The sequence below is a fragment of the Halichoeres trimaculatus genome, unplaced genomic scaffold (assembly GCF_033239565.1).
Source record: "Halichoeres trimaculatus isolate MK-OKI-2021-1 unplaced genomic scaffold, fHalTri1.1 fHalTri1_scaffold_11, whole genome shotgun sequence".
NCBI lineage: Eukaryota > Metazoa > Chordata > Actinopteri > Labriformes > Labridae > Halichoeres > Halichoeres trimaculatus.
Window position 1 is genome coordinate 11,674,577 of NW_027437189.1, and position 15,540 is coordinate 11,690,116.

General features: G+C 39.5%; 1 protein-coding gene across 2 annotated transcripts in view; it reads right to left on the minus strand.

Annotated features, from left to right (window-relative positions):
• Nucleotides 1-616: 616 nt before the first annotated feature.
• The window catches only part of LOC141799037 (cadherin-4-like), a 283,324-nt gene continuing 268,400 nt past the window's right edge, over nt 617-15,540 (minus strand). For both annotated transcript variants that reach the window (XM_074681080.1, XM_074681079.1), the window contains 5 exons: nt 12,554-12,793; nt 10,650-10,886; nt 8,473-8,612; nt 8,212-8,376; nt 617-4,806 (listed from right to left, as the gene is read on the minus strand). In XM_074681080.1, the coding sequence (XP_074537181.1) occupies nt 4,600-4,806; nt 8,212-8,376; nt 8,473-8,612; nt 10,650-10,886; nt 12,554-12,793 (989 nt within the window). In that variant the 3' untranslated portion in view covers nt 617-4,599. The remainder of the gene's footprint in view (nt 4,807-8,211; nt 8,377-8,472; nt 8,613-10,649; nt 10,887-12,553; nt 12,794-15,540) is intronic.

The following is a 15,540-nucleotide window of genomic DNA, read 5'->3' on the forward strand; positions in this document are numbered from 1 at the left end:
TTTTAATTTGTAGTTGTGTTTAGTTAATTTGAGTTTATGTTTTTTAATTTCCTGTTGTTTTAAGTTTCTTTGCAGTTGTGATCAATTATTTGCTGCTGAGTTTTTGTATGCAGTTGAGTTTAGTTATTTGAAGCTGAGTTTTTTCATTTGTAGTTGTGTTTAGTCATTTGCTGTTGTGGTTTGCGCTTCCGGGTTACCGTAGTAACATTTAACATTCATAGTGTAATGTCCCCCCCAGTGGACACATCTGAAACTTGCTGAAATATTGCGAATACCAACAAAAAAAAACAAAAAAACAAAAAAACCCCATGACATTAGAAGTAATAAACAAAAATGTCTTTGTTTATGCATGAAAGTGTAAATGTAATTAATCACGTTTTAATTTTATAATGATGAATCACCAAAAGACTTTTCTTTACCTTTGCAGAGTTTTAACTGTTTTTACATTTCTGAAACCATAAAAAACAAACAAACAAACAAAAAACATCTGAATAATTTCTCTTAAAAATGACAACATTACCACAGCAGAGATGACACAGGTGAGGGGGAATTCACAGCCTGAGGGAGGGAGCATGTGTCAGAGAGAGGACAGGAGGCAGTGTTCTTATAAGGAGGGGAAATTTTATTTATAACACATGGTGCTGACAGGGAGTCTCCAGCTCAGCGTCTATATTACAAGGTTGATCTGCAAGGCTGCGCATTTACTGTACGGTATTTGGAAACCAAGATCGCAGTGGCACTATAAACACACGCTTGAAACAACAGACTCTTTCCCTTTTTTTTTCTCTTTTTTTTCGTCTTCATTTTCTTACAAAATGGTACAAACAACAATACAAAATATTTGTGCTGTTGACAATTTACAAAAAAGTCTTTTGACTCAATAACTGTGCAATCTTTTTTTCATCTTTTTTTTTCTCCTTCATTTGAAACTATGTGAGTATGGTACACCAGAATCCTTTCTGGACTGCAGCCCCGGTCATGCGGGCTGCGACACATTTTAAAATGTTGTATGGTTACTGTAGTAGAACTCATCTGTCCATTATAAAAAGACACATGCAAAAAGCTCCAATTGTACAGGTACAGTTTGCCTAACTTGGTCTGTTTAGCTTCAAGCAAATACTACATTATGTACACTTGGACTTGAGCAGTATTTGGAAAATGTGTAGAAACACTGCCGCCTGTTGTTGCAGTTCTAGTCGTAGCAGAGCACAAAGAAAAACCTGCGTCTGCTGAAGTCTCCTGTCCTGTGTGTGTCCATGGTCAGGCAGTGTCCAGAGAGACCAAGTGTCCATTGGCTAACACAAGTCAGAGAGGCAGAGGAGCCAGAGGACAGGGGCGGAGTTCAGCAGCGCAACCGTCTTCCTTCATTCTATGGTTTGTTAATTCTTCCCTTGTTTGGCAAGAGAGCGTCGATAAGACGGAAAGACCAAGTACGTAACACTTAAAGATCAAATCTTCTTTCTTTTCTCCTTTTACAAACTGCCTTTACATAGTTGTGTCAAGTTTGACCGACTCCACAGATGATATTCTGCCATGTGTCATTGAGAGTCATTGATAACATTCAGTTTCATAATGGCATTGTGTCATGTTTGTATGAATGACACAGTTATAGGTCAGTTACCTTGTGTAAAGTGTGTGTGCATGTCTTTTCATGTGTGCATGTGTGTGGACCTCCTGCTGTGTTTGTTTGGCCCTGAATCCAGTCCGATAAGACAGCCTGAAGCTGTCTTTATTCAGCAAACACTGGATGGCCTTGGGTCACGTTGAAGCCCCCTCAGCTGAATTAAACAGCGCTGAAGGAGCTCATATAATATGGAACACTCACATATATACAGTAAGGCTTAGAGGAGTGAGTGTGTGCTAATAAAGACTGTACAAGTTGGTTTGAAGTGGAACCTTTTCGCCATGATGAAGCTAATCTTAAACAGCGACACAAGTATGGCTGTAAGCTCACGTGGAATCACACAGATTCTCTTCAATGCAACATGGCTTTTAGTGGTGAGATATACATTGCCGAGTATTTGTTTGAAAACGAAACTGAAATGAAAGAAAATGCTACACAGAAACAGATAAATCATGTTACCAAATGTATAAAAAATGCTCTGTATATACAACATTTATATGTCAGAAATAAAAACAGATAGCAGAAAGTAACAGCTGTGTTTATTTTGTGAAGATATTCTGTCGGTTGAGGAGCAGCAGTGGAGAAAAGTGCTCCTTTCTGATGGTGACTGTTTTACCTCTGAGCTAATGAATTTACTGATTGGTTTAGGCTTTACGACACCAATTTACTTACTATTCAAGAGCATAAAAATATACCAACCCTGTTAACCTTAAAACACATAATAATTTGACCTTTGTTGCTAGTTTATGATCAAATAAAACTCCCTTGTTTAAAATGATGAATGTATGCACAGAGAAACAGTGTTTTGCTTTCCATGGTGTCACAAGTTGATTTCTTTCTATCTGAAAAGAATAAAAAATGTTTTTATAACAATTTTCAAAACTTGTTATTTTTATCTACAGTTTTTTCTGTGTGTGAACCATGAGAAGGTAGTCAAAAAGCAGCAGGAGAAATAAGAGGGATGAAGCATCCTTCTCATCAAATCACATCTAAAGAACATTGTCGCTGCTGAGATTTCCTCCAAGCATTCATCGTATCCATAATTAATAGAAAATCTGGTCAGTCCACGTCAAGATAAAACCAGCTACATCTGAGGAGTGTTTCAACGGGCACTCAGAAGATAAGGAATGATTAAACCTTTCCATCATTCACCAGCATCTCCCCTGTTCCCTCTGTGAAATGTTTTGCATATTTAAATAATTTAATACAAAGACGAAAGCTTTTCTCTCCTTTCTCTGCGTGCAGTTCTGGGGGACTGAAATATGATTACAAAAGCCCATGGGTTGTTCTGCTGTTTTTTTTCATTTAGACACAACAAAACTCTCTTTCGCCACGTCGCTCCTTTAAAGCGCCATTACCCGAGCTTTAGTTTTGCGAGTCTGCTTTGATAAAGTGCAGAGCTTCACAACAGACTTTCCCTTTTCCTCTAACTTTGTGTCTAAAACCTCTTGAACTTTCAGCCAGAAATTTCAGGCAAAAAAAAAAAATTCAGATGAATGAAACGTTGCCTGAAGAGAGACAGATTGTGAAGGCGCTAAATCCCTGGCTGAGGCTCAATTCCCACAGTTTCTGTGACAGGGACCAAAACCAAAGTTTGTATATTAAAAGTTTTCTGAACTACAGCTGTGAATCAACAAAAAGAAAAAAAACAAAGAGAAAGGGACACAGGGTGGCTCATAACTATATGTAACACTTTCTGAGCTCTTTGAGCTTGTCCTGCATTTCATTTTTCAGGTCTTACAGTTTCCTTCATATATTCAGAACACAGTTAGTGCTGCTGTGGTATTACCTTCATATGATAGGACAATCATTCAAACCCTCCATGATCTTAAAGACAAATTCTCCTTAAATAACCTTCATATGCTCTTCAAACACAATAATTTGAAGAGGTAACACACACCACTTGTCGATCTTTAAAATTTAGCAACAAGCCTTCTCAAGTTTTACACAGAGAGCTCAAAACAAACACAGCTGCTATTGGAGCCACAATAAACAAAGACACATGATGCATTTCCTCTCTAAGACAGTCCTGTTTGCTATTTCTGTGATTTCAGTAACCACATTCAAGTCCAGGAGCACAGAAGTGCCTGATTTGAAATGTTTTCTTCATAACCTACACATACACACACACACACACTGCAGGCCTGTGTACTTTAAGTCCACATAAAGCACCCTAGTAAGCCAGTCGATGCTCTTCTGATATCTCCTGCAGCCACCACAGCACTGCAGGACCATAGAGATGACAAGGGGAGGTCTGAGTTAAAGGGTCTGGGGTCATACAGGGGCATGTAAGCCCAAGAAAATGGCAACCAATCCTGAGTTAGCGGGAGTCAGCTAAAATACGCACCACTGAAGGCACTTTTTAAACAACAGTGCTTCTGTTCTAAGTAATTCAAGTTCAAGAAAAAATAAACCAGGGCCCTCCGTGCAAGAAGGACTTTCATATCTGTGTTCTTGTTCTGTTTTTTTTTTTTTTCACTTTTGTTCCTCTCAGACAAAGCAAGCAGTTCAACCTAAAGCTTCTGCAGAGAGAGGCAGGCGGGGGCTGACAGCGAGGGAAAAGTGAAAACCCTCAGGAATAGGGAGTAGCTCCAATTGAAGGCGAGCAGGGAGGGGAAACAAAGCTACACAAACTGAAAGAAAACACAGAATCACACTACTGGAAAGTAAAATCTACATCAAGCTTCAAACCTGAAATGAAACAAAAAGCACAAGTTTGAAAACAGGAACTATGAGAAGCCTGAAATCCAGAGCTTCTGGTTCAGTCTCAGACAGGCCTCGAGCAGGAGTCCTCTGTGGTGGGTCGTTTGATTGGTTGGTTGGTTCAGTGTGAGCTTTTCGTTGTTTTTGTTGTTGTGTGTTCATAACTGTGTAGCAGCCCCATTTGTGTTAGTGGGACAGAACATGGCAGGCCAATGTGTGTGTGTGTGTGTGTGTGCGTGTGCGTGTGTGTATATATATAAGTCCGGACAGACTTAATCGTCGTCCCCTCCTCCGTACATATCAGCCAGCTTTCTGAAGCGAGGGCCCCAGTCGTTGAGGTAGTCATAGTCCTGGTCCCCCGTGCTGGAGGAGTTGAGGGAGCTGACGGAGCCCGCGGTGGAGCCGCTGCCTTCATAGTCAAAAACCAGTAGGGAGTCATATGGAGGTGCTGTCGGGTCATTGTCTGCCGCTCGCAAACCCTGAACATGAAAAAGACAGGGGTAAGAAGAGGTCAGTGCTAACACACCTGCACTGAGGTGTATGCTGAAGAGGATAATAAAGGAGAAGTGGTTATGGCTGGAAAAGCATCTCTGATGATTTAAAGGTGCTTCTAAAAAACAAGGTCAAAACTCAAGCAGCAGAGCCTGATGTTTCCAACGGAGAGTCTACTGTAAAGATCAAAGTCTACAAATGCTGGATCCTACAAGTCCCATGATGCAACCAAACTATTTTTTTCTTTATACTACTTTTATGGTAAATGTCAGTCTTTCAAAGTCAACCAAGTTTATGACATTTTTTTTTAAATCTACAGTTTCCAAGCCACAGAAGGGACTGCTTTTTAAAATGTATCCACTAAACACTAATTAAAAATGTAATATATAGTACGTACTGCATACTGCCTACTGCCTACTGCTTCTGAATGTAGTATGTAGCATGACTGTTCTGTCAGAGCTTTTTTATAGCATACTTTGCTGGTTTTCAGATTTGGAGAGCAACCATTGGTTTGAGAAGAGTTAATACATGGTGCAAAGACCCACCAGAACTTTACAGATTGCTTTCTTTTCTGTTACCGATACTATGACAAAACATTACAAAAATCCCATCCCTCGAAGATCCTTTCATTATATCTCACTGGGTCATTATAAATATAACATTTATCTAATCAGATACTAAGATCAGGGTTGTTTTGACTACCTGACTACCGTTCAGATGTAGAAACAAAAACTCACTCCTCTTGTTGTAATATTTAAGATCACTGGAGAAGTGGTTAAGTTATTGGCACAAAAACAGCAGACCCTGGCCTTTACTTCTGGCCAGGTGTGCCGTGCTGCTCAGGCAGAGAGATGCTATCCCTCCTCCACACACACACAACGGTTGGACGGAATGATGGCTTACTTAAAGTTGCAGAAAATAAGATTTTCATTTTAACTTTCAAATGCACAATTAACTGAAATGTGGGGACCTTCTCTGAACTGCAGCTTGACAAACTCTCTTTTCCAGATGTATAACTAAACCTTTAATGGGACTGGGAGAATTATTTCATGTCATCACTGTCAGTGACAGGGTTGGGGTTGATTTAAAAAGGTTTTTGCTCATTGTCCATTTCTTTATTTGAATTGCATTTATTTTGAGAAGTTATCATACCTTCAAGCAGGACACGGGACTCATACGGCTAGCTGTGATCAGCTGACAGGCTGATGTTCAATCTTTAACCCCTCTCAACCAATCACAGGGCAGCGTATTTAAATCACGTCTTCACCCTCTCTTATCCCTGCTACCTCTTTGCTACCCAGCTGCTGCTGCCTTAATAAATCCTCCTCCACCCCAGCCTCCTCCTATTAAGGCTCCATGTATGTATCCTATTGATCTGTATGTTTCCTTTTAATCCATATGTACATATGGGGGGTTTTCTATGCATTTCCTGGAAAGCTCGAGCAGGCTGCTTGGCTAATTCAGGGAGTACTCTGAAAAGCAGAGCTGTAACGCCAATTTAACTGAACCCATTTGGCAACAAATGGCTTAATCTATGACGAGAGTGTTCCTGACTGAATTTCATTAACCAAAAAAAAAGGCAAAATGGTAACACAGGCTGTTGTTGTAGGTCTGTGCCTCACTTACTTACCATGTGCAGCTAAGAACACTTTAATTTTTCTCCTTTTGTGCATACCTCCCACATTTTATATGTAGATGTGACTGCTAACTAAATTTGGTATTTATTACCTCCGGGAGAGTTTGTCTTTTTGTTTGTCTATGAACAACATAACTCAAAAAGTAACAAACGGATCTGGATGAAATTTTCAGGAAATGTTCAAAATGGGATAAGGAAGAAGTGATTAAATTTTGGAGGTGATCGGCTCACCGTCTGGATCCTGGACTTTTTAAAGGATTATCATTGTGAGATAGGGCAGTTTTTACCATATGTGTATATAACTCCACGATAAATGGTTGGATTGCTTTGTAAAACAGTACAAGACAAGGTCACTATAATTTCTGATGGATGTAGAAGTACAACCAAAATGGCAATATTCTAGATACTAAGATCTGTAAAATGAAATATGTACTGGGTCATCACAATTTTCAACACTGTCAGGTAACAAATAATCGTAAAAACCACCAAATTGTAGCAGACAGTCTGCTGAAAGGGAGTATAACATTAAAGTCGGACTAAAGTGTTGCATGAGAATCACAGTATGCTTGGCAGAGGTCTGCGCTCTCTGAGTGCTTTTCTAGTTCATAACATTCTTTTATATCACTGACTGATCAGCACTAGACTTGTTGTATACCTCAATAAAAATATTTTAACTATAAAAAAAGAAGTATAAATAAAACAGAGATATCACAAAAGCAAGCAACCATTTTTTGAAGGGCATAGGCTGTCCTCTTACTCCGGACACCACTTCATTTGTGTACACATGTAAAGGGGATTTAAATGAATGACCAAGCACATGTACGATAAATAATTTTGTGGTTGTAGAAATACATTCATAACAGATGTATCAGCGTGTTTTTTTTTATTTTGAATCATCTGTCTGGTAAAACACCCTTTACTTTGATATTTGTGCATGAATACGATGGTAAGAGGTTTGTGTGTTTTCCTCCTCTGCTTTCTACATTTGTTTCTACAAATGCCAAACAAAGGCTAATGACCTTCAGCTGAGCCAGGTAAGGAGAACAGACTTCATCCACTCCTCTGGAATACAGAGAGATGCTTCAGAAGAAAACCAAAAAAAAGCTTAAACCCCCAAGGGGACAGTGCATGGCAGAAACACCATGTGTTTGCTGTGTTTGTGTTTTACCAGACTGCTGGAGCGAGATCAGGTGAGTACATGTGTGAGTAAAGAAGGGAGAGATAAAGGAAGGGAGAAAATAAGACAGAGAAAGGGTGAGGGAGAGACGGAGGAAGAGAAAAAAGAAAAAGAAAAAGAAGGAGAGACAGAAAGAGAGAGTCAAGGCTGGATGGATCAAAGCTGAACAGCTGCCAACACCTCTCGAGTGTGAACGCGTTGTCACGAGTCCGTCAATCAGCATTTTCTCGCATCAGTGTGCCAACGCTGGAGTTTCTGTGTGTGTGTGTGTGTGTGTGTGTGTGTGTGTGTGTGTGTGTGTGTGTGTGTGTGTGTGTGTGTGTGTGTGTGTGTGTGTGTGGATAAAGCTGGCAAGGTGAGTGCAGCTGTAAAGTAAAACAAAACTCTGTGTTGTTTCCATCACTCTACTGAAGTTTACACATTGAACAGCGTCCAAAATGAGTAATCACATTAGGTGTCAGATCGATGGAAAGTGGAAGTGAGAGGCCGGCACTCTGGAGGAGAAACAATCTAATGAGGGATGAGCTATTATACATGCCAGATGTGGTGTGTGTGTCCATCGTGTTGATGCTAATTCACCTCATGGATGAAGTCCCCAATGTCCCCAGGGTGGGGCACGACAGGTCTGATTGGATACTGGGACTCAGGGATGATGGGGCGTTCGTCCACCCTACGGACGCCGGGCGGCTTGCTGATGATGTGCTCCAGGGAGTCCGGCTGCTGCAGCTGGCTGAGGTCATAGTCCTACATAGACGTACACATGTGAGCAGGGGCAGGGGTCAGCATAGAAAGCACATGTGTGTGTTAGTGTGAGTGTGTGTGTCTGCTTCAGAATCTCACCTGATCCTCTTCTCCTCCTCCCTCTTCATCATATTTCAGAATATTGTCTCTGACGTCATCTTCAGGGTCGATGAGCAGCTGTTTGGTTTGTCTCTCCTTCTCTCTGCGCTTGATCCACACCACAAATAGAAGCACCATACCTAAAAACACACAAACACACAAAATATGATAGCCTTTGTGTTTATGATGTGACAGTAAAACTTCAGGGATGGAAAGGAACAGAGTGTGGACAACCCTGCAAGGGGTGGTAATTCAAAACCACAGTGAGGGGTTTTAACTGTTCATGACTCAAAAACAAAAATTACAGTATTGCCTTTTTAAGTCCTGCAAAAAAGACCACAAGACTATCTTAATGTATTATTTTTAATTTTTGTTTTACATGTAACTGCAGCCATGAGATGGATATTAGATTATATGATTTAACCTTATAATGCCATATCGTACCATATGTTGTACATGAGTTTCAAAGAGCTTAAAAAGTTTCCTTGAAACCTGTTAAAAAAATGTGAAGTAATTCTACTCCCTTGAGGATTATCACACCACTATAGGTAGCTGGACTTGTATTTCGGTCCTTTTTAAAACCGCTGTTCCCACAAAATTGTTCACACTTTTTTCAGGAAAATCATTGCTAATTTTCAAAAAGTTGCGGTAAGAGTAACATCTCAGTTGTTACTTATTTTTTAAAACAAATGTTTTTTTGCATTGAAATACTTATAAAAAAACGTACTATTTTAAAAAAGTTGCAAAAAGCTGCAGAGGGTTGATGCGCTCGTGCCCAATTGAGGCTGTGTGCGCGCCCCTCCGTGCCTGAGCAGTGACATTTGTGCAAGTCTTCAAGTTTTTATTTGTTGTTATCATGTGTTAATATGCTGAGGAGTTATTTTCTTGATCTCAAACTATGCCCTCTGTTGGGAATAGTCTGGAATTGACCCCCCCCCTTCTCCTAATGTTGTTTTTTTTCATATCTATTGCACAGGGGCGCTGAGTTGCTAGCAGCTCCTTGGTTAATCCCATTTCTGTGTTTCCCGATGTTTGTTTTCTTATATGTCTTGAAAGGGATGTCACTGAAATCAAATTTCCCTTTGGGGTTCAATACACTGTTCTGATTCTGACAAAAAATGCCCATTGTGTCAAGTATGATACAATAATTATAAAAAGAATGATATTGTAATATTTTAGGATTCAGTTAAAAAGTTAAAGAAATATCTCATTCCCCAAAATTTAGAATTTTATTCTATTTCTTATCATGGGTCAGGGTTAAAGAATGGTAAGTGAACAGTTTTAAGATTCTACAACACCAGATGAGCAAGGTGGATTTAACTCAAGTAATCACCCAAATTTAGGATACCGTCTCTTTCTTTCTTAAAAATACAAGTACAAAAAATACAAGTATTACTTTGTAGAGCACAGTTACCAAATTTAACATCAACCTTTGTGCTTAAATAACTGATGAGATATTGACTTATTCACCACCTTTTGATGACAGAAAGCAGAAAAAAACAGGAGATCAGTGAAGACGTTGGGATTCATCTTCTGGACATCTCAATTGTTGTAAGATGAGTTTATGTCAATTCACATTGTAGTTATTGAAACAATTTGCAGGACATCATCAGGCGATGTCACAGTTTTTATTACCATATTATCTAACTTTACCAGTGCTACTTTGTTGTTTATATGACATAGAGCCTGTGAGGTCTTAGTCTTTCTATATTTTGAACCCAGTGGACTCTTCTCAGTGAATTCAGCATAAACATTTTAAACTGTGTCTGAATATTCCTCCAGCTGCAGCAGAATACGTCTATAAAACTTGTCTGTAAGTATGAATTATGCAACCTAGAGCAACAAAGTAAGCCGCGAGCATGAATCACAGCGAGCCAGACAAAAAGATATTTACCCTACAAGAAAAAGAAGACAAAAAACTCTATGTTGAGAAATGCTGGAGAGGATTCCAGCAGTAGAGGCGTTACTACATTATGCACACTACTGTTGATGCTGTTGTATTACAGAATGGTGAATGTTTAATGTCTGCATAAAGAACCGCACTTTTTGACACTGATGCAAATCAAAGCCAATCATCTGAAGTTGAAATTTTGGTGTTGTAGTGATGGAGGTGTGTGTGTGTGGGATATCTGAGACTGTGTCAGTGGGATAATGAAATACCAGCAGCAGACACTCACTGAGCAGTATGATGATGCAGATGAGGATGGAGATGATGGCCCCGGTTCCTAAACCAGCAGCTGCCACGGCCCCGAGGGTGGTGCAGTCTCCGTTTTCATCGCAGGGGCAGACTTTCACTTTAATTACCGACCTGTTGGACAACGGAGGGTTCCCCGAATCCGACACAACTATCGGGACCTCGTACACACCGGGTTCTAAATATATCTGATACCGCAGACCAAGTCGGGCATAATCTCCTGCATAGTGAGGACAAAAGAAGAAAGCAGTTATTAGAAAAGTATTTTATATAAATATTGTTATATAAACTGGTATGAAACTCAGATGGTTTCCTTTATGAGCATTAATTTTAGAGATATTTTCAAAACTATTTCATGTGGATTGCTTCCACATACAAGCAAGAAATATGGTAAAATGTAAATAACTCAAGTCAAAGGGACCAAAAACATTAATGTAAGAGAATTTCCCCTTAAAAATCATCTTGACACTCCTTACAAAGAGAGCAAGTCTAGACTACTTGTTTTACAATTCACAGAGACCCAACATGGGGCCATCATGAGCAAGACTCAGGCAATTTTTGGCAACAGTGTAAGAAAACATAAAAATCTGCCTTTCAACAGGTGGAAGCCTCAAGGTTAACTCTGCACATGGTGAACAGCAATCTGCTGCTCATATCAATACGACTGAGTGAATATATATACTATGGTTGCAAATTCTTCAGAGACTTTTATTTTGAAATCGCATTAGGAAGTGCAGCTTGTTTCCTCATCTGGCTCACTCTGAGTTGTGTTTGTAATGAATGATTTACATGAAACATCAATAACACAAAAATGTTTGGTAACTATAGGTTCTCTATACATCAGGCAAGTTTGTAATCCAAGCTAGCAGGCCTGCATGGGCACAGATTGCAAAGTTACACACACCGCAAATAACAACAACACTTCTCCACGTTTAGCTCTTAAACATCACTTTTTCTGCAGATTTAGAGAAATATTTGTAAAATATATTTGTCAGCTATTATTATTATAAATAATAGTTTAATGTTGAATGTTTAATCTAAATGTTGAATGTTATTTATGAATGTTATAAATGAATGTCCAGATTCCAAATGTTTGCTAAGGTTTCTAAATATCTATTCAAGATTTCAAAGTCTTTCTTCTTCTTCTTCTTCTTCTTGCTTCTTACTGTTGACAGTATTGAGCTGATAACTCAGGAATGTGTTTATGTTATTTGCTTTATCTCAGTAGCTAAGTCAAATGCACAGTGTTGTTTAATCCTTGTTCTCCAAAGTCATCTCAAGTCTACTTCGTGATTGTTTGCTCAAACAACAACTTTTCAACTTAAAGTTGAATGATTAAAGTTGAAGTATTACAATTAAAACTTTAAAAGCAATACCTTTTCATCTTACATTAAAGTTCCTGTGAACATTCTGTTCATGTTGATTGTGTCGCCCCCTGTGGGCAAAGTGGTACCTTTTATCTCTTTGATGATCTTATCCTAAACATGATGGAGTAGTATTTTCTGACTGAATAAAGTCTCATCCTGCTTTGAATGTTACACTTGTATAACTAAATTTTAGTTTTGGAAGAAACAAAAGAAGCTGTGTTAGTCATCTGGTGTGACACCTTATGGAAGTTTTAAAAATTACAGTATAGGAATCATCAACCATGTTGCCAGTGGTCTATTTCGTTGTTAGAAGTCCTTTTTGGATGAACCCCTTTAAAATCAGTCTGTTTGGTGGGCAGCTAAAAAACTGTGCACGATGGCTTTGAATACAGAAAATGACAACCATACACCAGATAAGATTTTTTCATTATTAAAGAGAAATACAGTAAATAGAGCCCCTTCCTACACTGATCATTTCTATCTTTAATTATTTGTTGTACTCTTGTTGTTCACTCCTCACCACTGATCCGAGAAATCGTCCAGTTGCGTCGGATGCTGCTCGGAAAGTTGGGTAGCTCGAAGACGAAAGGTCCAGCGTTGGGATCTGTGTCGGCATCAGCAGCGGTGATGTTGACACCGTGGACGTTTCTGTTCATCCGCTCACAGATCTGAGACTCCTTGGGTATAAGTGCTGGGGGGTTGTCATTAATATCTATCAGATAGATCTGCAGGGTGCCTGTGCCGCTGGCTGCTGGAGAGCCTGGGAGCAGAACGAGGGAAGAGAAGAAAAAAAAACAGCATCACAATGGGTGAAAAGATGAAAAGAGAAGATGTGTGCAGTGAAAGGGATGATTGAGAGGGAAGAGAGCCAGGAGTTGAAGACCAGCAGAGGGATATAATGAAAGAGACTAAAAAGCAAAAGGAGAGAAAAAAGAGAAAAGGTGAAAGGAACACTATTTAGAGGTAAGGATGCTGTACAGCTGGAGGACAAATTCTGCCCCTGACAGAAAGTATTCTGACAGTTTTGCTCTCCAGCTCTTCTTTTTGCCTCACGGCCAAATCAAACCCATCAGAGTTGATCCAGATGCAGGCGCAGCACCTTCAATTGCCTAGAGTGGGCTTAGGCACAATAATGATGACTGTAACTCAATCAAACAAGTCCTTGTCTCTGTGTATTTGCACAATACCAAGAGAGATGTCTATGATGCTGTAAATAAAGACTCTTCTGCTGGCAGTATAAGCAATGTATTGCTGAGAGGTGAGTGCATCATTTTTATTGTGAAATACAAGCAAAGTCCTCCATACTCTGGCGCAGTATCACTTTTATACACTTGTAAACGTGCTCACTGCTTCTGTATTTCAGTATGAGGAGGTCTCGGCTGTGAGAGTACCTGCTCAAGGATAATAGGGCACCCTTGAAAACCTTTGGCAGTTGATTGGCTTATGATAAACATATGCTTTAAGCTACAATCTTATTTTGCACACATATGCAACAACTCTAGGAGACTGTAGTGTTGTTGCATCCAACTCCGTATATGTGGATATTATTCAGAAAATTGCAAACATTCTGTCTGATGCCAAAGCCAACCACAGCAGGTCCTGATTCACTTTAATACAGCCAGCATTGGACGGTAATAACATGCACTGATGCACACACACACACACACCTCATCTAAAGACACAATTCTGAAGCTTTTTGCATTGATTGAAGAGATTGACGGGAGCACAAGACCCTCAGCAGCAGCATTTACAGACAATACAGAGTAAAGAATAGATGCTTTAAAAATCAGACACTGAGATAGACCAGCAAGGGGGGAGAATACATTACTGCAAAAGAGTGGTGTGAAAAAATAGAAAAAATCGGAAAAAAGCGCATTTGGCTGTATTAAGCTCAGGGCTGTTTATTGAGTGTGTGTCAGGAGGTGACGACCCTTAGCTGCCTCCAATTACGAGTCATTCCCCCGCCATGCCCCGCTGGCTGAGCCATTGGATGGAATGAAGCGACCTCCGGGTCTATCTCTGGGATGAGATAAGGGCGATGTAATTTAGAAAGATTTATGCAAAGCTGACAGATCTGCCAATTAAACATGGCAACAGAGCAAGACATTTGCCACAAGAAGAGTGACACGGCAGTCTTACTCAGTGTGGGTGAGTCCATCGATGATTTGAACTCTGTCTGACTGGTAATACTACAATCATGTCACATTATAGATGCTTTAAAGCCTGGGGTACAGACTGTATGGAGGAGCTGGATGTAGCCACGGTTAGCTTGGCCACTGGTGTGCAAACTCTTGTTTTGCTGTTGAGTTCTAAAAATACATTTGGAGAAAGTACATTTATGTTCTTTCTATGCAAAACGAGGGCCCAATGTAAAACCTGTTGTGTGTGTGCAACCAAATAAACCTGAGGCAAAGCTTTGCTGTTGTTGTTTAGCCATGTGGTTTCAACTGAGATATTTAATTTTAAGAGAAGGTGGCTGTTATATCAAAATCTAAACTACCCCTGTGCATTGTAGTATCATGCCACATTTTTTGTCATAAACATACTCTCTGTCCAACAATTGGCAGCAAGCTTGCCTTGACATACAGCCCATCAGATGAGCCAGATTCACCTGACAAGATCCAGAAAAATGTAAAAAAAGATATTAAAAGAAACTTAGTAGTCTTTTAATTCAACCAAATTAGGCATTTTTTTCTGGTTTTGGATCAATTTAAGTCTTATAAGAAAACTTAAACAAAAAAATAAAACATAAAAACTTAATTTGATTTCAGTATTTGTATATATGTCTGAAATTGGGACCCAATTTCTAGGACTGCATCTTTGGCACCCTTGTCTTGTGTGGATTAGGGTGATGGTACAGGTTTGGGGTTATGCTTAGGTGCAAAAAGTAGTCACAGTTAGACAATCTAAATTTTTTTTTTAGACTCTAAGGCCCTGTTTAAATGACAACATTTTATCTGAAAACGCAAAAACGCAGTGAAAAAATCTGCATTTACGCTGAAACTCAGAGGGACTGAAAACGCTGTAGTAAGCATGCCAGGCCTGTAGTCTGCTCTAACTTTCTTGTCCATAGGCTTCTGTCGGTACATCTCCACCAAAGTAGAGTTGAGACGATCATCTGGTGAACTGGGGAATACTCAGAGCAAAAGTGGTGCAACAGATGCACATTTTGTTGAAGGACAGTCAGCAGATACAGCAGATTAAGCAGCACAAGTACAACACAGTAGTTCATGACAATCGTAACAACAGTACTGTTGAAGAAAAATAAATAAATAAATAAATAAATAAATAAATAAATAAATAAACAAAACAAACAAAAAAACAATGTATGACCTTGCGCGAAGCGGAGCGTGACCTCAGTGTTTCCACTGAAAACACCGGCTTACTGTTTACACGGCAACAGTGTCGGCAGCATTTCAGAAAAATCCCACTCTGTAGGGGCCGTTTTCAAAAGTTTGCATTTTAGTTCGACTAAAACACTGTTTCTGTGTAAACGCAACAAAACTT